Raw genomic sequence first — 21,414 nt, 5'->3', positions numbered from 1 at the left:
AACCCCCAAGTTTTGTGAAGATTGGATCAGAGGGTACCAAGGTATGGGGCTCGGAAGGGGTCGCTCCCCACAAATCGCCCTCAGGAATAAAGCCATTAAAAACACATTCGCTCCTTCCGGGCCCCATATCTCGGGACTCTCTGATTCAATCTTCACAAAACTTGGGGGTTCTTTCAAGAAGGGACCCCTAAAGCTACCCTGAAAGTTTGGGACCTCTACCCCCCCCCAACAAATGCCCCCCCGGAGCCATGGAAAGGCACGAATGTGTTTTTAATGGCTTTATTCCTATGGGCGATTTGGGGGGGGCCAACCCCTTCCAGGCCCCATATCTTGGGACCCTCTGATCCAATCTTCACAAAACCTGGGGGTTCTCGCAAGAAGAGTCCCCTCAAGCTACCCTGAAAGATTTGGACGTCTATCTCCAAAAATGCCCCCCCGGAGCCACGGAAAGCTGCAAATGTGCACATGCACCCCCCCCCATGGGGATCTCTCTCACACACAAACAGACACTCTCTCTTTCTCTCCCCGGGCCACACAGCAGCTGGGCTCACACACTCAACCACGACTGATTGTCCAGAAGAAGACCCAGCTTGGCCACCAATTGGCCGCGGGAGAATGCTGCTAGTTGATTACTAACTGACGGTTATGCTGCTGATTTGGAGCTCCCGAATTTGCCAAATTTATTCAGTGCTTGCCCCGAACTCGCCAAATTTGGCTCATCGTTTTCCTGCCTTTTTTGAATTCAGTTCCATCCTAACTGAAAACCCCAGAATCAGGGAAAATTCGGCTGTTTTTTCGGTTCAGACGAACCAAATCGACAGCCCTAGACTAAAGCATTGACTGCCTTTTGAAGCATCCAGTGCCTGCCTTTAACTCCACGTCCATTTCGTAGTCATGGCTCACCCATCACTGAGTTGGTTACCTTCAGTGACCTGCAGTGTAGGTGTGTATGTGGATGTTCATGTGGTTGCCTTCCATTACCCCACACCTATGTAATTCCCAGTCTCAGCTACGTAAGAGAGATGGCATCTTTCCCATCACCTTTGACCAGCTGATTTTAATTCATAGAATGAGAAACAATTGAAAGGATAGTGTGATCCATTTGGGCCAACCTTGCGGGGCCAAGTGGAAGATACCGTGGGCCCCAGAAAAGCTCCATCTATTCAACCATGAAGGATATAAATATTTACTGACCCTTGGTCACATATACATTTCTGAGCTGAAGCAGATCATTTACAGTGCTTAGTGGTAATGATTTCAGATTTTTTTAAATCTCACTAAAAGATATGGTATCTTGTTAACCGTTACCACATCAGGTAAGCATACAACTTTGAATTGTGTTAGAATTCGTTTTATTGTTAGTCCTTCAAAATTATTAATGTAAAAGTATAAAACTCAATAGCATATATGAAATATATGAAAGTCAGTTTACATGAAAAAATCTAACAGATTTCTAACAGAATATAACAAATTATAACAGATCTGATTACAGTAATTAAAAATACACTGTTACCTACCCATTAGCATGCCATGTTGGGAAACTCTCATACAGACATCATGGACGTGTCTGACAAAGAGTCTTCTACCTCTTACAATATTGGGTCCCTTTATATACCCTTCCAGAGTCCAGTTGTTATGAGAACATTGAAATATTGTTATGAGAATATTAAAAAATTCTTAAGACATAAAAGTCTTTGAATATGCAGATCAGACAAAATTTCTTCCAACAAGCATTTTATCCCTAATCTTAATCTCTTGTCAAATGAATAGATGACATAGGAAAAAGATAATAATGTGCAAACTCAAAGCATGTTCTCAAAATTCTGAGTTTCTACTTCAAAGTTACAATATGATAAGTTTGATGAACTAGCTGACCGCAAAGATAAACAATCATTATTAAAATTGCAATTATTAGCACTTTATAACAAACTTAAAAGCTGTAAAAATGCTTAAGACTAGAATTTACATCCCCACAGCTAATTGCAAAAGTGTACTTCCTCGATTTTTCCCCTCAACTTTGTAACTCTTATCTCAAAGGCTGGCTCTTCACCCGGACTTTGGCTGTTGAGGTTTACCAAATATTTCCTTGGCTTTCTTTTTCTGTAAATAATCTACTCTCTCGGATGCCGCTCTCCTGTTGAACTACAAATTTAATGCTGGAAAGATTCAATTCAATGCTGCAGTTTGTCAATATTTACTCTTTTTAACGTTGTATGTGTTGAAAACTACAACAGAACAAGTATTTATTTCTCATACACAAAACTCACACCAGATACTCGCTTTTTATTTTCAACATGATACACGTCTTCTGATCTTTCTATCACTGCACTGAAGGAACTAACCTCCCCTATCTCTCCTATCTATATATAGATAGACAGATTGACAGATGGAATCATTGAATCACGGAAGGGGCCATACAGGCCATCTAGTCCAACCCCCTCCTTAATGCAGGATCAGCCTAGAGCATTCCTGAAAAGTGCTTGTTCAGCCTCTGCTTAAAGACTGCCAGCGCGGGGGAGCTCACCACTTCCCTAGGTAGCTGATTCCACTGCCAAACAGCTTTTACAGTAAAAAAAAAAACACAATTCCTAATATCCAGCAGGTAACTTTCCGCCTGCGATTTACACCCATTATTGCAAGTCCTATCCTCTGCTGCCAACAGGAACAGCTCCTTGCCCTTCTCTTAGTGACAGCCCTTCAAATACTTAAAGAAAGCAACCCTGCCCCCCTCAACTTCCTCTTCTCCAGACTACACATTCCCAGTTCCCCCAGCCTTTCCTCATAGGGTTTGGTCCCCAGGCTCCTGATCATCCTCGTCGCTCTCCTCTGCACCCGCTCGATTTTTTCCACATCCTTTTTGAAGTGAGGCCTCCAGAACTGCACACAGTACTCCACTACACGTTGAGACTCCTTAAAAAAAGGTAGAGAAAAGTGGGGTATAAAAACCAACTCTTCTTCTTCTTCTTCTTCTTCTTCTTCCCGTTAAACCACCAAATGAATGCTGGTATTTTCTCTAAACATGTCAATAATGTGGCAAACATCAGGGTAGAAACAGCTAAGAAGTTTACTCTTGACAGGAGTTTTCATCTGCTGCATGTCTCCTGAATCCTCAGGATAGGGCAGGGTTCAGGTTTCAATGGATTACACTTAACATTTTTCTGATGTGAACATTTCCTTCCATCAAGTTCAACCTGTCTGTTTGCTGTGGAAACCAGCAGCCACTTCTAAAATGTTAGAGGAATTCCAGATGTGTTTCATGATATGCATGTGTCACTGCGAATGTCATGAGTGACGGCTGATTTTAATATGTGAGTGATGACATTCTCCAGGGGATTTTATGTCTGAATAGATGTCAAATTGGGGTGGGGAATGTCAGCACACCTTGTAAACTGCCATCAAGTTGCAGCCAACTTATAGAGACCCCAGCAATAAGGTTGTGAATATTGATAGACCTGAATAAAAAAAACAACAACCCTGAAATTAGCCATTTTGCAATATTCGGTTTTTGGTTTTTCTGAATACCAAAACCTGGGAATAAAGCCAAAGCCAAATAGCCGGTCGTCAAATCAGCCAAATAGGTATTCGACTTGTTTCAGCTTTGGATTTCCCCAGGCTTTTTAAATTAAATTAAATTAGTTCTGGGGAAAGCATTTTTGGAGGTAAAGTTCCCAAATTTTCAGGAGAGCTTCAAGGGACTCTCCTTGCATGAACTCCAAAGTTTGGTGATGATTAGGTCAGGGGGTCCAATTTTATGGGGTCCGGAAGGGGTCGACCCCCTCCTCCATAGAGAAGAATTGTAAACTTTACATTCGGGACCCCATAAAATTGGACCCCTGTTCCAATCTTTACCAAACATTGGGGTTCATGCAAGTAGAGTCCCTTGAAGCTCTCCTGAAAATTTGGTGAGTCATCCTCCAAAAATAGCCCCCACAGGAGAATTTTAAAAATACTTTATTTTCACAGTGTGTAATGGCTGCATCTGTCCCAAATCATGGGAAAACTCAGTTTCCCATGAATACTTGCAATGGGCATGTGCAATTGTGCAAAACCATTGCAACCATTCATGGGAAACTGAGTTTTCCCATGATTCTTGGTTGAGAAAACAGGCAGCCATTACAAACTGTGAAAAGTGAATATTTTAAAATTCTTCCAGGGGGATTTTTGAGGTAGAGTCACCAAATTTGCAGTGTAGCTTCAAGGCACTGTACTTGCATAAACCCCAAAGTTTGGTAAAGTTTGGAACAGAGAATCCAATTTTATGGGGTCCTAAAGGGGTCAACCCCCTCCTCCATAGAGAAGCGAGAAGTTGAAAACTAGGATTCTGATCACCTTTCATGGTTCCTTATGACTCATCTCTAACCCTCATGGCTCACACCTTGTCCAGGTTGTGTAACTTCAGACTGAAGTAGTAGGTAGTAACTCACAGAGAGCAAGCTAGAACTCTTATTGAAATCTAGCATTTCTGTTTTAAAGTAACATTTCAGATAGGACTAGGATTGCCAACACATAAACTGGTTCTTCCAGTTGTCGCTTTAATAAAAGTTTTATCTGCAAGCAATTATCCGGTTATATTATTTAACTTCACCCTGCAGAAAGCTTCAGCTGCTCTTTTAAACTAATTAAACCTTTATTAAAGAGATTCCCACCCCCCTCCAACGAGTTGGGAACCCTAGGTGGAATTTCATTCAGTGATTTGAACCCCCTTTCAGTTATTTCAAATCCCATTTCCAGTATTTGGATGGGAGACCACCAAGATATAACATGGTTGCTATGTACTGGTAAACTACCTCTGAATGTCTCTTGCCATGAAAACCCAACAGGGTTGACATAAGTCAGTTACAACTTGATGGCAAAAAATTAAAATTAAAAAAAATCAGTGGAACACTAATGTATCAGTGAGACTTTTTTGTTAGAATCTCCTTCCTTTCCTTTCCCCACAACAGACACCTTGTGAGGTAGGTGGGGCTGAGAGAGGTCTAAGAGAACTGTGACTAGTCCAAGGTCACCCAGCAGGTTTCTTGGGGAGGAGTGGGAAAACAAACCCGGTTCACCAGATTCGAGTCTGCCACTCATGTGGAGGAGTGGGGAATCACAACCGGTTCTCCAGATTAAAGTCCACCGCTCTTAACCACTACACCACACTGGCTCTGAGGCAAGAACAGTTGCCCAAAAATTTTGATGAGGCTATTCATCTCTCTCCCAGTCTACATATTATGGTATGTCTGGGTCAATTCTTTCTGATTTTATAATCCCGGTTAGGCAACAGATATAGTATATGGCTTCTTGAAACCCTGGTCGGCTGCCCGATTTGGAAGGTGGGTCAGAAGGGAGGTAGGCTTTCTTTGGAGTATACTTGTGTGTTTTTGGATTATGAACATATGTGTGACTCAGTGAAAGCAGGGCGAAAGACCACAAAACACATCCATTTGCATGTTATTAACTTTTAATGTCTTCACAAACCAACAGATTGGAATAGGATGGGGAGACATTAGTCGAAAACGCCTTGCAAGAAAGGGAGGGATTTGCATCGCATTCCGATTCTTCTTGAAGACATCTACTTCAGCTTCTGGGGAGGGATCTTCTGCTGCCTCTGTTGAGAAAGTCCTCCACCACCACAGCAGCCACCGCCGCTTCTGCCACCACAGCAGCCACCACAACACCCGCAGCAGCCGCCGCTTCTACCACCACAGCATCCTCCACTGCTTCCCCCACAGCATCCTCCACTCCTCTGGCTCTGCTGAGATGAAGAAGATCCTCCACCGCAGCATCCACCACGGCCACCACTTCCACCACCACAACAGCTACAACAGCAGCAGCTGGCTCCTCTCTGTTGTTGTTGGCTCATCTTTTCTATGGTTTGGGTAATCCTGGAGGACAAGACCGACAGACAGAGAATTTGCTGATCCAGGGCTAAAGGCGGGGGAAGCTTTGTCAACCACACCATTCTAATGTCGACTCAACACAACACAGATATGAATTGAACGCAACTTTTTTATGGCATAAAAATGGCCACAACTTATTTAACTTTACAAACAACTGTGAAACATTGGCATGGCATGTGGGCTGGATCCGTGTACATTGGCTGACCCCAATGCAACCTGATGTGAGCATCCTGCTCCCAGCGGTCCCACTGGGAGTGGCTAGGGATGGCAGTGCCGTGATTCACCAGGACGTAGGCCACTTGATGATTCCCCTGCCACCTGGAAAGTGGCATCTGGAGCTGCCCCCCAATATGGGCATGTCCTGCACCATGCCACTTCCCAAATCCCTTTTTGGGATCCCCCAACGCAGAGAAAGGGGGTTCGCATACAGCTTATATGTTATTTGTTGTAAAGGTCTTGGAGCAAATTAAATAGGTCAGATTTTTGCAAGAGATAAAATAAACAAATCAGCAGAAAGAATATGAAAAGCATTGGCTAGTGCACTTAAAAGAACTAAGTCGTCTATTGCCTGGCATCTGATGCCATTGGCTTGCACTAACCACTGGCCTATTCATTCAAGATCAAATCCTAGATGAGCTATTTTTCCTAGAACCAGCCTGGCATTCAATATATTTGTAATGTATTGATAAAAAACTACAATAATCACTGAAAAAACCACCATTATTATAGATAGGCAATTAACATCTGACTCCCTCCCCCCATACCTAACCTTTGCATGTCTGGCTCCAACTACTATATCTCCTGATGCCCAACATATGTACTTCCCCACCTACTTCTCCAGGCACATTGATTAAAAACAAAAAGGCTCTTACCATCAATGCTCTCTGTCCAGGTTTACATGAAGACAGAGTTATTGACCCCTGCATCTCCTTGAAGTGGTGATAGGGTTGCCAGGTCCCTCTTTGCAACTGGCAGGAGATTTTGGGGGCAGAGCCTGAAGAGGTCGGGGTTTGGGGAGGGGAGGGACTTCAATGCCATAGAGTTCAATTGCCAAAGCGGCCATTTTTCTCCAGGTGATCTGATCTCTATCGACTGGAGATCAATTGAATTAGAAGGAGATCTCCTGCTACTACCTGGCAGTTGGCAACACTAAATGGTGACCCCCTCTGAAGTCATCCTTCAGGGCCTCTCCGCTGCTGGCGAACCTTGGGGGAAACCCCCTCCAGGTTTTTGTTTTTTTTTAAGTTTGCTAATTTTAACATTCTAAAAGCTGTGTTATTATTTTATCCAATTTTAATTCATAATCACCTTCAAGTAGGTTCTTTGGAGACATAGCATATGCATTGTCTAAACAAACTGGGGCATGCTGATTGCTAGGGAGAGAGATGAATTGGACCATATCTCTTCCCGTTGTTAAAAAATGCTTCCCTGTCATTCCCCAGGAGGCCCCCGACAGAGAAGTCTTCCTTCTTTTTCCTAAACACACACTGTTAGCAAAGAGAATAGAGGTCCTTATACTCACCCTGCTGAAGAAGACGATTTCCAAGCAAGTTATTGAGTGAATGAGAAACCCCTGGGAAGAACGACCTTTTATACCGTCTTTTGGAATCGAGGCACATGGTCAAAGTGTTGATTGGTTCTCAAAGCATCCACTACCTGCCCATAATTCTCCCCCCGTGATCCAGTCATTAGGTTTTGACTCATGTCTTCAGTGATCTGGACTGCATGGAAAGATCTGATTATGGTGTATGTGGGTGCCTTCCATCACACCGCAAGTATGTAGTCACTCGCTTCAGCTTTGTGGGTGGCAGGGAGTCTTTCCCAATGACTTTCGCATCCCATCTTAATTCATAGAGAAGTCCATTGTGTGGGAAGGACAATGTAGAATCATAGAATCATAAAGTTGGAAGGGGCCATAAAGAACATCTAGTCCAACATCTAGGGGAGGGGTCGTGGCTCAGTGGTAGGGCATCTGCTTGGCATGTAGAATGTCCCAGGATCAATCCCCAGCATCTCCAGCTAAAAGGATCTGATAATAGGTGATGTGGAAGATCTACATAAGATCTTGGAGAAAAGTTGCAAGTCGGAGTAGACCATACTAATTTTGGGGAAGGGCCATAGCTCAGTGGTAGAGCATCTACTTGGTATGCAGAAGGTCCCAGGTTCAATCCCCGGCATCTCCAGTTACAGGGACTAGGCAAGTAGGTGATGTGAAAAACCTCTGCCTGGGACCCTGGAGAGCCATTGCTGGTCTGAGTAGACTTTGATGGACCAAGGGTCTGATTCAGAATAAGGCAGTGTTTGGGGAAGGGAGGGACTTCAACGCCATAGAGCCCAATTGCCAAAGCGACCATTTTCTCCAGGTGAACTGATCACTATCGGCTGGAGATCAGTTGTAATAGCAGGAGATCTTCAGCTAGTACCTGAGGTTGGCAACCCTACCTGGAAGTGACATCATTGAATCCCTGGGAGATGCTGGGTACATTCTGCCCACTGGAGAAAACTCAATCATTAAACTATAGAGTTTGGCCCAAATGCTGGAGAGTCCCCAGCAGCCCTTAGCAAAATGCTGACATCACTTTTGGGAGTGAAGGAAATGAGGTCAGCACGTTGCTGTTGATGTCATTATGTCGCTGGTTAGGGCCTCCACTGCTACTTAGGCCCCTTGCCAGTTGTCTGGCCCTACTGACAACAAAAAGAAAATGGATTTAATTCCCAGTGTTTGTGGATTAAGTATTCCTTGGAATACTTAATCCAAACAAATAGTCTGAGAAGGACAATAAAACTGAGATACTGTTTGAGATGAATGGAGGAAGGAAGAAGTGGGTGAATGGGAATTCTTTGGGGAATGACACAAGATCTGAACCCTACTATTTATTTATGGAAGATGTCAAGTTGTTTTCTGTTCCCCCAGAAGATCAGATCAGAACCAAAAGATTGAAATTAAATCAGAGACATAATGAAGGATTTTCTAACAGTTAGAGCAGATCCTCAGTGGAACAGGCTTCCTCAGGAGGTGGTAAACATTCCTTCTCTGGAGGTTTTTAAGCAGAGGCTAGATGGCCATCTGTCAGCAATGCTGATTCTATGACAGGCAGATTATGAGAGGGAGGGCACCTTGGCCATCTTCTGGTCAAGGAGCAAGGATCACTGGGGGTGTGGAGGGGGGAGGTAGTTGTGAATTTCCTGCATTGTGCAGGGGGTTGGATTAGATGGCCCAGGTGTTCCCTTCCAACTCTATGATTCTATGCTATGTTTCTGTGATGCTATGATTTAGGTTTTATGTGCCTAACTGATATGACTTCCCAAAAGAAAACTGAGAATTCTGGTTTGATGGAAAATGTTAAGGGGTTCTTTTGTTAACAATTTCCAGATTTCCTTCATGGTTCTCCGGAAAGAACTCTTAATCAATCCCTAGTATAGATATGGGCTGTCGCATCGAAAGACATAGCCCTATCCACCCCAACTTTCTTTCATGAGAATTTATATCAGATTGGCAGTTGTACTGCTAATGTGCTGACTGCTTTCTGACTTTTCCATCCCTCAAAGAATATTTTTCTCATTTACCAATGCAGCAAATTCCAGTGCCAATGTCCCCTGTAAAAGAAGGAAGGATCCTTTAACAAGGGAGTAGATTTTACCTCTTTGATGTTCAATAGTAGAGCTGAGACATGCAAAAGAGCTGAGACATGCAATTGGAGAGTGGGTCTACCTAGATCTGTACTCTGTGGATTGTGGTAGTAAATTAAGAGTAGACTTCTAGTGGAATACACTGGTTGCCTCCATATTCCAATACATTCACAGTAAAAACACTGGTAGTTTGAAAACGAGTCAGGTGTTTCCATAGGAAGGAGGACACAACGGAGTATTTTTCATCCTTGGATTTTTATGATGCTCTATGTACGGTAATCTCTAGTCCTCAGGACAGGGCAGTGTTCAAGTAGCAGCAATTAAAACGGAATGTTTGCAACAATAAGATGCATTCAGATCAGTAGAAACCACTCTGTTGCCTTTTGTCTAAACAACATCCTCTGCCCCAGTTTCGGGGCAGTCCTCTTTAAGAAGAAGAAGAAGAGTTGGTTTTTATATGCCGAAATATTGTTGTTGTTTTTTATTATTATTATTTTTATTATTATTCAAACTTATTCACATTCAATTGTATCATTCCAATCATAGTATATAATATGAACAATTTCTATCTTATCATTAAATATATATATATATATAATTAACTTCCCCTCTCCCCTCCTCTATCCATTTAATATCTTTATTTCTCTCTTCGTAATTAAAGTCTAATTCATTATAATAACCCACATTTATCATTATCTTAAAATCTAATCTTTAACTTTGGTATATATGCCGAAATATTGTTGAAGGCTATCGCGGTCAGAGTTCATCGGTTCTTGTAGGTTATCCGGGTTGTGTGACTGTGGTCTTGGTATTTTCTCTCTTGACGTTTCGCCCACAGCTGTGGCAGGCATCTTCAGAGGAGTAACACTGCTATATGCCACGTTTCTCTACTACTTAAGGGAGAATCAAACTGGCTTACAATTACCTCCCCCCCCCACAACAGACACCCTCTGAGATAGGTGAGGCTGAGAGAGCAGTGACTAGCCCAAGGTCACCCAGCTGGCCTCATGTGTAGGAGTGGGGGAACAAATCCAGTTCACCAGATTAGCCTCCGCCACTCATGTGAAGGAGTGAGGAATCTCCAAATCAGAGTCCACCACACCAAACCACCGCTCTTAACCCCTACACCACGCTGGCTCTCGTGGTGTGCATATCAATATGCCAATTTTTTAAAAATTTTGCCAGCATTAAAAAGGCAGCAAAAAAAGGGGGCCGAAAAAAATATTCAGCATTAATTAGGTTGCTTTGGCCCCTGCCACCATTTACCACTCCCTTTTCTCCCCTCCCATCCCTTCCCTCCTTCCTTACTGATCTGTGAAGGCCCAAGCTGGCAATTGGCTAGAGATAGGAGGAAGGCAACAGCAAAAGAAACACCCCTACATTTTTATATGAGCTGATTGCGGGCTCGGGACTCCTTGTGGTGCTTGAGCCGGCAATTGGCTCAGATAGGAGGAAGGCAGGCATGTTCCATTTGTTGCCGCCTGCATGCTCCAATTGGAGCGGGCACGGGGTGGCAAAAGAAACTCACCTGCCTTCCTATCCAAGCCATATATTTTATTTTATTTTGGCATTTTCCAAATGTTCTGGATGTTTCAAAAATTTTCAGGTTTAATACACCCGAGCTTGAAAAATACCGAAAAACTTGGTGCACACCCCTACTTTTCTTTTCTTTTGAATTCAGAACCAACCCCCAACTTCTCCCATCCCCCAACACCATGGATATCCTTCTTCTACCACCCCCAGCTTTGCTAAAATCAGGAGATAAATTGTAGCTTATCCCCCCAGTGTTCCCTGGCCATTCCCACCCAATATACTTCCCCCTGTGCTCTTGAGAACAATTATCTTCTAATGATTCAAATACTAATTTCACAAAATGGACAGGGAAAAAACCTCTTGCATGGTTAATGTACTTTATATGGTCCTGTGGGATTCAGCTAGACTGCGAGTCATTGAAGCTAGGAACTGCTCTAAATTTTGCAGTAAATGTCCAAAGGTTGGTGGATGTTGACTTTTAGTGTTGGCAAACTAAAATTCAACACTGATGAACACATGAACACATAAAGCTGCTACATACTGTATCAGATCCCTGATCCATCAAAGTCAGCATTGTCTACTTAGACTGGCAGCGGCTCTCCAGGGTCTCAGGCTGAGGTCTTTGACATCACCTACTTGCCTGGTCTCTTTACCTGGAGATGCTGGGGATTGAACCTGGGACCTTCTGTATGCCAAGCAGATGCTCTACCACTAAGCCACAGCCCTTCCCCTATGAATGGTGACAGTATCTAAAAAGGTGGATACCACTAAACAGATAGTCATCCATCCATCCATCCATCCATCCATCTAGCTATCTAGCTATCTATCATCTATCATCTATCCATCATATATCATCTTCTTTAAGAAGAAGAGTTGGTTTTTATACCCCGCTTTTCTCTACCTTTAAGGCAGGGGTGGGGAACCTTTTCCCTGCCAAGGGCCATTTGCACATTTATAACATCATTCAGGGGCCATACCAGGTGTAGATCTCCTGGAGGGTGGGGGAGAGGCTAGGGTTGCCAGGTTTCCAGCCACCACCTGGAGGTTGGCAATGCCAGGGGAGGCCACACAGAGAAGGCATGCAGGGCGCCCCCACTCCCCCCCCGGCAGGAGGGCAGCCAGAGGTGGGCCTGAACAAACAAGGCGCCAGGGGGGCACAGCCCACAGTCGATCAGCAAGGGAGGAAGGAAAACAGAGAAAGAGGGAAAGGGAGGGAAGGAGAAAGAGAGAAAGGGAGAAAGAAATGGAGAGAAGGGGAGAAATAAAGAAAAGGATGGAGGGAAAGACAGAAAAAGGACGGAGGGAGACAGAAAAAGAGGGAGAAAGAGAGGGAGAGAAAGGAGAAAGAGGGACAGAAAAAGAGGAAGAAAAGAGAGAAAAGCCTTCCCCCCCACACAGACACCCGCCGGCCCCGTGTGACCGGGCCTCAGCCTCCCCACCCACACACACACCTGGCGGCACACGGAGCCCCGCGATCAGGCCCCAGTCTCCATGCCCCCCCAGAGTCCACAAAAGGCCCCCCCCTGAAGCCCAATCGGCTCCTGCATGCATGCTCTGCCGCCAGGAGCCGCTGGCCTCTTCCCACCCGCCTCCCTCTCACTGCTCAACAGCCGACAGGCAGTGAGAGGGACATACAATGTGCCGCGGCGTTCCTGCACGCCACGGCTGTAGGGGGTAGCCTTGGGAGATGCGTCCCTCCCCTCTCCTCTCACTGACCAACAGCCGACAGTCAGCGAGAGGAGGTCCAAAGGGCGCCCCAGCTCCCCTGTAAGCCAGGAACACCCTCGGGGAGGGCCGCCCTGCGCCCTGCCTCCACGGTAGGGCCCCAGAGCTCCTGAGGGCCACAAAAAATGTCCTCGGGGCCGCATACGGCCCCCGGGCCTGAGGTTCCCCATCCCTGCTTTAAGGAGTCTCAAACCAGTGTACAATATCCTTCTCTTCCTCTCCTCACAACAGACACTTTGTGAGGTAGGTGGGGCTGAGAGAGCTCAAAGAGAACTGTGACTAGCCCAAGGTCACCTAGCAGGCTTTATGTGTAGGAGTGGAAAAGCCAACCCGGTTCACCAGGTTAGAGTCCACTGCTCATGTGGAGGAGAGGGGAATCAAACCCGGTTCTCCAGATTAGAGTCCACCGCTCCTAACCACAACACCACGCTGGCCTTCAGGATTATTATCGCAAACATGGGGACATAAACAGTCACTAATGGTATCCAGAGTGATAGATGAACAACATTAAACAAACCTGCAATTCCTCTTTAACATTTTTGAAGGGGTTATCGATTTAGAAGAGGAAGGCACTGGCAAACCACCTCTGTTAGGCTCTTGCCATGAAAACCCCAAAAAGGGGTCGCCATAAGTCGGCTGCGACTTGACGGCACTTTACACACACACACATCGATTTAGAAGGCAGTGGGAAAGCCTGATTGTACAGAACGACCATTCACTTAAAGAGGGAAAATATAATCTACTCAGATTTGCATTTTGCCCTATCCTTAGGACTGGGGATGGTCTGCAGCATAATACAATGCAGAATAAGAAAATACTAACCTAAATTTTAGTCCCCCTTACTAACTCCTTTTTTAAATTTTCTGACTTTGGTTGATTCTTTGTTTTGGAAGTGGCTTGATGTCTGTTTTACAACTTTATAATGATGAGCGTGATTTGACCCTTCACCAGTTATTGTTCTTTGGCAATTACTCATCATCATTACTCATATTCTTCTTATCTTCTAATTATTCATACTGTTCCATGCTCTCTGAGTAATCTCTCGTGTTTGGTTCTCCTGTGTGGTCCGAGAGACACGTGCACCTGGACACGTGCCAGCGTGAATATAGGCCGCTTTCCAGATTAGCTCAAGTCCACAAATATGGTATCCCGAGCTCTTGGGAGAAACATTCCTTCTACTCCCACTCACTCCTACACGAAAGGAAGTGCTGGCTTAAGTTTTCCACCTGATTTAGATGAACACCCCAAATCTGGGCAGTAACAGACTCTAATAGTTATAAACCATTTGCTGACAGAGTGGTGAAGCTGCTCTACAAGTCTGAAAGGAATATTGAGAACATAAGAAAGGCCAGGCTGGATCAGACCAAGGTCCGTCAAGTCCAGCAGTCCGTTCACACAGTTGCCAACCAGGTGGCTCTAGGAAACCCACAAGCAAGATGACTGCAGCAGCATTGTCCTGACTGTGTTTCAAAGAACCTAATATAATAAGCATGCTCCTATGATGCTTGAGAGAACAGGTATTCATCATGACTAGTATCCATTTTGACTAGTAGCCATGGATAGCCCTCTCCTCCATGAACATGCCCACTCCCCTCTTAAAGCCTTCCAAGTTGGCAGCCATCACCTCATCCTGGGGCAGGGAGTTCCACAATTTAACTCTGCAACTCTGCAGACTGAAAGCCAAAGAACATTTCTGAATGCTGAATGGGGGTGGATTTGAACTCCACCTCTTGAAGAAAAATGGAGGGAAAATACATTGGAGTTTGGGGGGGGGAGGATGGAGAGCTGCCTCATGCAGTGCAGCCAGCAAGATGGCAGAGAGCAGGATAGGGTTGCCAGCCCCCGGAGGAGGGCGGGGTTTGGGGAAGGGAGGGACTTAAGTGGGGTATAATGCCATAGAGCATGGGTGTCAAACATAAGGCCCAGGAGCCAGATCCGGCCCCTTGAGGGCTCTTATCCAGGCTGAGAGACAGCCACCTCTCCCCCTCCTGCACCTTCACCAGTCCCGAGTTGTCAATTATCAATAGGGTTGCCAGCCCCAGGTTGGGAAATGCCTGGAGATTTTTTTTTTGGGGGGGGGAGCTGGAAGAGGGCGGGTTTTGGAGTGGGGAGGGACTTTGATGCCATAGAGTCCAATTGCCAAAGCAGCCATTTTCTCCATAGGAACTGACCTCTGTTGCCTGGAGATCACTTGTAATAGGGGGAGATCTCCAGCCACCACCTGGAGTTTGGCAACGCTATCAAAGACAGTTAAATAAAAGAAAATACTGTAAGGCCATTAACGCATGGCCATAATCGAATTTGTTTGTCCCTGGCCTATCTCATGTTTTATGTCCCTGCATTCAAAAAATTGAACACACGGGGACATGTTCCAGGGGCAAACAAATTTGGCTGCTTTCCCCGCCGGGTAGGAGGCACTGCCCGCCCCAGCCAGGAAAGCAGCGGTGGCACCTTTCCCTCCCTCAATCTTCCCCTCCCCACACATGCCTCTCTGTTCCCCTCTCCCCGCGCCCTCCCGCCCCAGCCGGCATTTGAAGCTCACCTCCAAGCAGCCTGCTGCCTGCATCCCCGCCATCAGAGGGGAAGCGGCGGCGGCCCCTTCCGGCACCAGGTCCGCGCACTTCCAGCCGCCACAAACCTCCACCCGGCAAACTTTCGCCGGGTAGAGGCTGGGTGGCTGGAAGCACGCAGCCACCACCTGGAGGTTGGCAACCCTAGAGCAGGAGGTTAGTTGAACCATTCCTTCCTCACTTGTCACGCTTCTTTGCTGCAAATCTCCTTACCCTTCCCTCCGTGTGGCAACAGTGTGGGATTATTCAGTCACTTCAGGACTGCGCCTGCCTAATTTGACCTTTTTTTCTTTCTTTGCCAGCTTCAAATGTTGCCAGGCTGAATGTTACAAATCAACCTCATCTGAGGGGTTGGTGAGGACCTAATGGGTTGTTTAATGCTTGTTGTCCATATGGCTTTAAAAGGGGATTCAATACATTAATGGAGGAGAGGACCATCAATGGCTACTACCCATGTTGACTGAAGGGAACCTCCAGCTTCAGAGGCGGTAAATTTCTAAATCCCAGTGCTAGAAGGCAACGTTGGAGGAACACCTAGAGCTCCTATGCCCTGTTGTTGGCCCTTCAGAGGAGCTGGTTGCCCATGTCAAGTACCAAGTACTCACATCAAATACCAAGTACTCCAACAACACACAATGTCCTCGACTCAAGAAAAGGAGGAAAGAAAATAAAGGGGTGCAGCAAGAGAGTAAAGCCAGGACTCCATCTACTCATCCAACTAGGTCCTGTCCAAAGGTCTGATTCCTTGGACAGGAATCCAAAATAGGCCCCCAGAAGATACTTCTTGGAGTTTTTAGAGGAACTCCTAGAACATCTCTGAGAACAACATGGGGCCCATACAATCTTTAATCTGGCTGAAAGGAAGAAGAAGAAGAAGAAGAAGAAGAAGAAGAAGAAGAAGAAGAAGAAGAAGAAGAAGAAGAAGAAGAAGAAGAAGAAGAAGAGTTTTTCTCTACATTTAAGGAGTCTCAATTCACCTTACAATCACCTTCCCTTCATCTCCCCACAACAGACACCTTGTGATGTAGGTGCAGGTGCGAGAGGTTCAGAGAGAACTGTGAGTAGCCCAAGGTCACCCAGCAGGCTTCATGAGTAGAAGTGGGGAAACAAACCCAGTTCATCATATTAGAGTCCACCACCCTTTACACCAGTCTTGCTCATATGGGTCATGTTTTGCCCATATGAACCATGCTATCCTGTCCATTAAGTGTCTCATTCTATAAATTAGAATCCAGAGCCAAAGCCATTGGGAAAGACTTCATGCCATCCACATAACTGAAGCAAGTGATTACATAGTTATGGGGTGATGGAAAGCAACAACATGCACCGTGCTCAGACCCAGATATGCATTCCAGGTAATTGAAAATAACTGTCTCGTGCATGGGAGAGTCAAAACGAATGAATGCAAAAATGGGAGTGGAGGTCAGGGCGGGCATTGGTTGCTTCAAGAGCCAATCAACATCCTTGCTTTGTGGCTCAATTAAAAAAAAATGGACATTGAGAGATGGTATAAAAGGTCCTTCCTCCCTACCATTTTCTCATTCGCTTCATAACTTGCTTGGACAGCATCTCCTTGGTGATCAACAGGGTAAGTATAAGAGCCTCTTTTTATTTGCTTTATAATGCTAATTCAAGCTGCTTTGAGACTCCTTAAAGGTAGAGAAAAGTGGGGGTATAAAAGCCATCACTACTTCTTCTTAATTGGAGCTTGCATGGATAGATCCTTGAATTTTGTACATGCAAAGAGTGTGTGTTCTTCTATTGCACTATGGTCCCTCCATGCAGAAAGGTAGTTTATATTCAGTTGGATTTTTTGACAATTTAAAGTGTTGTCTGCCCTAACCGGCTGAGATTCTTCAGTCCCTGTATCTTTCTTTCCCATGTACCCATATTTCATTAAAACTTTGTCCAGTGTTTCCCAGAAAGCCTTCATTTGTTGTAGCGAAATTGTCACTTCAATCCATTGCCAATCCAGATTAGATCGGTCTGCATTTAATCTTCAAAATAAGGTCTACAAAAATGTGTATACGTTGGTGGTTACCCTCTGCTTTCTTCCAACATACAGAGATGAGCACAGTCTTGATGAAGGTCTGAACCTGCTGGTTTTCTCTCATCCTCCATTGCACTGGGAGGATAATAAGAGGATAAAGTAGGATAACAATTATTTAAAAAGAAACTCCAATGAGTCATGAACAATAATGATAGTTATAGAAAAGACTTGTGGATTTAATGGCAGCAGCAGATAACTTGTTTTCACTTGACACTCTAGACTCAAGATGTTGTCTCTTTCTCTCATCTCCTCCAGGGTTAACCAAAGCACAGAAAAGATGAGCCAACAACAACAGAGAGGAGCGAGCTGCTGCTGTTGTAGCTGCTGTGGTGGTGGAAATGGTGGTCGTGGTGGATGTTGTGGTGGAGGATCTTCTTCATCTCAGCAAAGCCAGAGAAGTGGAGGATGTTGTGGGGGTAGGAGTGGAGGCAGCGGTGGATGCTGCGGGTGTTGCGGCGGCTGCTGTGGTGGCAGAAGTGGCGGCGGCTGCTGTGGTGGAGGATCTACTCAACAGAAGCAGGTGAAGATCCCTGCCCAGAAGCTAAAGTAGATGCCTTCAAGATGGATAGGAACACTGACGCACCATGTCAGACACCCTCCGTAGATCTCTTCTCACCTAGCAAACTAAACTTATCAAGTATTTTCCAATTATATATATTGATATCCTGATTTGAAAAATGGAAAATGTCCTGCTTCAGAATACTTCTGAAGGCATTAAAGGTTTCTCAAAAACAAAGCAATTATATTTTGTTGACTTCCCTTCTTATCTCCATTGTGTTGTGTGTGTGTTTTTAGGACCGTCAAGTCGCTTCCGACTCATGGCGACCCTATGAATCCATGTCCTCCAAAACGTCTTATCCTTAACAGCCTTATTCAGGTTTTGCAAACGGAGAGCCATGGCTTCCCTCATAGAGTCAATCCATTTCATCTTGGATCTTCCTCTTTTCAGACCTGATTTGATCCAGAACCCACTTTTTGGAGGGGGGGGGGAAGTCCACAGTATCCATAACACTCTCTTCCAACACCCCATTTCAATGGAGTCTACATTCTTCCTACAATCTTTCTTCATTGTCCAGCTTTCACACCCATACATATCTGAAGATGTGAGCTGTGACTCCCAAAAGCTCCTACTCTGCCAGAAATTTTGTTAGTCTTTAAGGTGCTACTGGACTCTTGCTCTTTTCTACCCATGCATAGTAATAGGGAATGTTATGGCATAAATTAACTTGAGCTTAGCTGCCAGTGACACATCGGTCATTTAATGATGGCTGTTTCTCTCGCGGTCACCCCACCAACTGCTCTGGCACTTCGTTTTGATTATGCATGCTTTTACCAACCATCAGAGGTTGTCTTGCTCTCCCCACACATTTTCATGCTTTTTGTCCATGTTTTCCGGATGCTGTTTAGCGAGAATCTGGAAAACGTGGGCAAAATGCACAGAAATGCACTGTGGAGGGGGGGCGAAGCAGCCCGACGGCTGGGAAAGGCACGCATAATCAAAACGAAGCACTGGAGCAGTTGGCAGGGGTGACTGCGGGGAAACAGCCCTGCATAAATGGCCATCCTTACACTTATCTTTTCTACCTCCTTCATGGCTGCCCTTCCTTGTCTCAACCTCCTGATTTCTTCATTGCAGTCTCTCTTTTGGTTGATGACAGAGCAACACATAATGTATCCTCTGTCAACTTTCAGCACACCTTTTATCTAGCGATTAGTCTCCGAAAGTTTCCGGCAGAATCCAAGATATCAATTGCTTGGAGTGAGGAGCTATTAAATTAATAATTGTTCTCTGGGTTACTGCAGGTTTTTTCCCTCATTTGCCTTCTTTCTTTCTTTTGTGAAGATAAGAAAGCGCTGGAAAGTGAGAGGTTGGTCTTGCTGATGTTAAATCAAAAACTCCTGGATTTGCACAAACTGGAAAGAGTAATCATTCTCTCCTCATCCCTCCAAAAGCTTTAAGCTGGCTGTACTTGTACAGACCTGCTGTCCAGGATAGAATAAATACCTTAAAATGTGAGGAAGGAGGAGCGTGGCTTTGAGGTGACTTCTCCGTTCACCATCTTGCTTCTCCGCCTTATCTGCCATATTTTAATGACTGCTTTTCTCCAAGGAGCCGTGGACAGTAGTAATGGCTCTCCCTTCCTTTATTTAATCCTCAGAATTACCTTATTAGGTTGATTAGGCAGAGAGAGAGAGAGAGAGAGAGAGGGGGGGGGGAGAGAGAGAGAGAGAGAGAGAGAGAGAGAGAGAAATACTGGTCTAGGATCACCCGGTGAGGTTCATGGCTCAGCAGGCACTTAGACCATGATCTCCCCACCCTTAGTCCAACACTACAAAATGCCATGCCACCACGGTGCTAGTGGCTCTCTTGCACTTGCATCCAAAGTATTTCTTCACATAGAAACACAGGGAAGAGATTTCATCTCGTTTTCTGTTACCTACAATCACTTGGGGACATACTGACCTTTTTTTTGGGGGGGGGGGATGAGGAAGGGTTGGTTTTATCTACCTTTTATCTACTGTTAAGAAGTTTCAAAGCAGCTTACACTCACCTTCCTTTTCCCCTCCCCACAGCAGACACCTTGTGAGGTAGGTGGGGCTGAGAGAGTTCGGAGAGAACTGTGATAATCCCAAGGTCACTCAGCAGGCTTCACATGTAGGAATGGGGAAACAAACCTTGTTCACCAGAACAAACCTCCACCGCTCATGTGGAGGAGTGGGGAATCCAACCCAGCTCAACAGATTAGAGTCCACCGCTCTTAATCACTATACTACGCTGGCAAGAGGTCCCAATGTCAGTTATTAGAACTCTAGTTTTCAGTGTCAACATTTATTGTTACCTTTCTGGGGGAGAAATTACCCAGCATTTGCCCTTTTTAACCCATAAATCTTTTTATTCATACATTTACCCATAAATGCTGCTAAGGATGGCACTTGACCAGAAAGAGCAATCTAACCTACTTCTGTGGCTTTGAGATAGGATCTTCAGCAATGAAGAGATGAAGGCATGCTCCTCTTACTCAATGGCTGAGATCACGTTACTTTTCAAAGGGGATGTTTTCTTCTAAACCGGCAGCTTGATAGCAAAATGAATCAGCAGAATAATTTGTGACAGAGTTTTTTTTTAAAAAAATTAAAATCCCATTTCCTGGAAACGGATCCTGTATGGGTGTGCCAAAAAAATGTTAAGCATGAATTACTCCGGATTACTTCAAATTAGTCCAGATTACTCCAGATTACACCCTCCTTAAAGTGCTGCTGTTTTTTTTTTTTTAACTGGCAGACTGTTAAGCCTTTAACCAGGTAGTATTTCAACATGCCTTACTCTAAGGGATTAATAATAAGGATCAACAAAGGCAGCCATGCCTAGCCAGGGTGGCCAATTAAACAGAAATGACTTCTTCCTATGCCTTTAATACACTTTGGAAGTAAAGCTTTTTTCAGCCTGGAAGCTAAGCATGATCACCTGCTAATTAGAATTGTATTGAGAAGAGGACTTCCTTTTCCACAATCCACTTCTTCTTTTTTTAGATGTACTCATTGGTTCCTTTATTATCTTTCAAAGGAAGAATTTCTCTGTGATTCCTCTTTTATTCCTCTTCGAAGAAGAAGAAGAGGAGGAGGAGGAGAATTTGGAGAACTGGGTTGGTTTCCCCACTCCACACAAAGCCTGCTGGGTGACCTTGGATCAGTCACAGCTCTCTCCGAACTCTTCCAGTCCCACTTATCTCACAAGGTGTCTGTAAGCCAGTTTGAGACTCCTTGAAGGTAGAGAAAATCAGGGTATAAAAACCGAGTCTTCTTCTTAAAGTGTATTAATAAGGCTTTAAGAGAGAAAATGTTATCTGAAGAAATTATCTGTGCCCAGTATCTGTTTTAACTCACTATTCAATAGGGTTGCAAGCTCGGGGTTGGGAAATACCTGGAGATTTTGGGGGTGGAGCCTGAGGAGGGCAGGATTTGGAGAGGGGAGGGACTTCAATGCCATAGAGTCCAATTGCCAAAGTGGCCATTTTCTCCAGGT

General features: G+C 44.9%; 1 protein-coding gene across 1 annotated transcript in view; it reads left to right on the top strand.

The window, feature by feature from the left end:
• Nucleotides 1–15,436, top strand: part of LOC130480898 (RNA-binding protein FUS-like) — a 56,966-nt gene extending 41,530 nt beyond the window's left edge. The window contains exon 3 of the mRNA XM_056853520.1: nt 15,295–15,436. Coding sequence (XP_056709498.1) covers nt 15,295–15,436 — 142 coding nt within the window. The remainder of the gene's footprint in view (nt 1–15,294) is intronic.
• Nucleotides 15,437–21,414: the final 5,978 nt, after the last annotated feature.

The sequence above is a fragment of the Euleptes europaea genome, chromosome 7 (assembly GCF_029931775.1).
Source record: "Euleptes europaea isolate rEulEur1 chromosome 7, rEulEur1.hap1, whole genome shotgun sequence".
NCBI lineage: Eukaryota > Metazoa > Chordata > Lepidosauria > Squamata > Sphaerodactylidae > Euleptes > Euleptes europaea.
The sequence above is the reverse complement of the archived record's forward strand: the minus strand, read 5'-3'. Positions and strand labels throughout refer to the sequence as shown.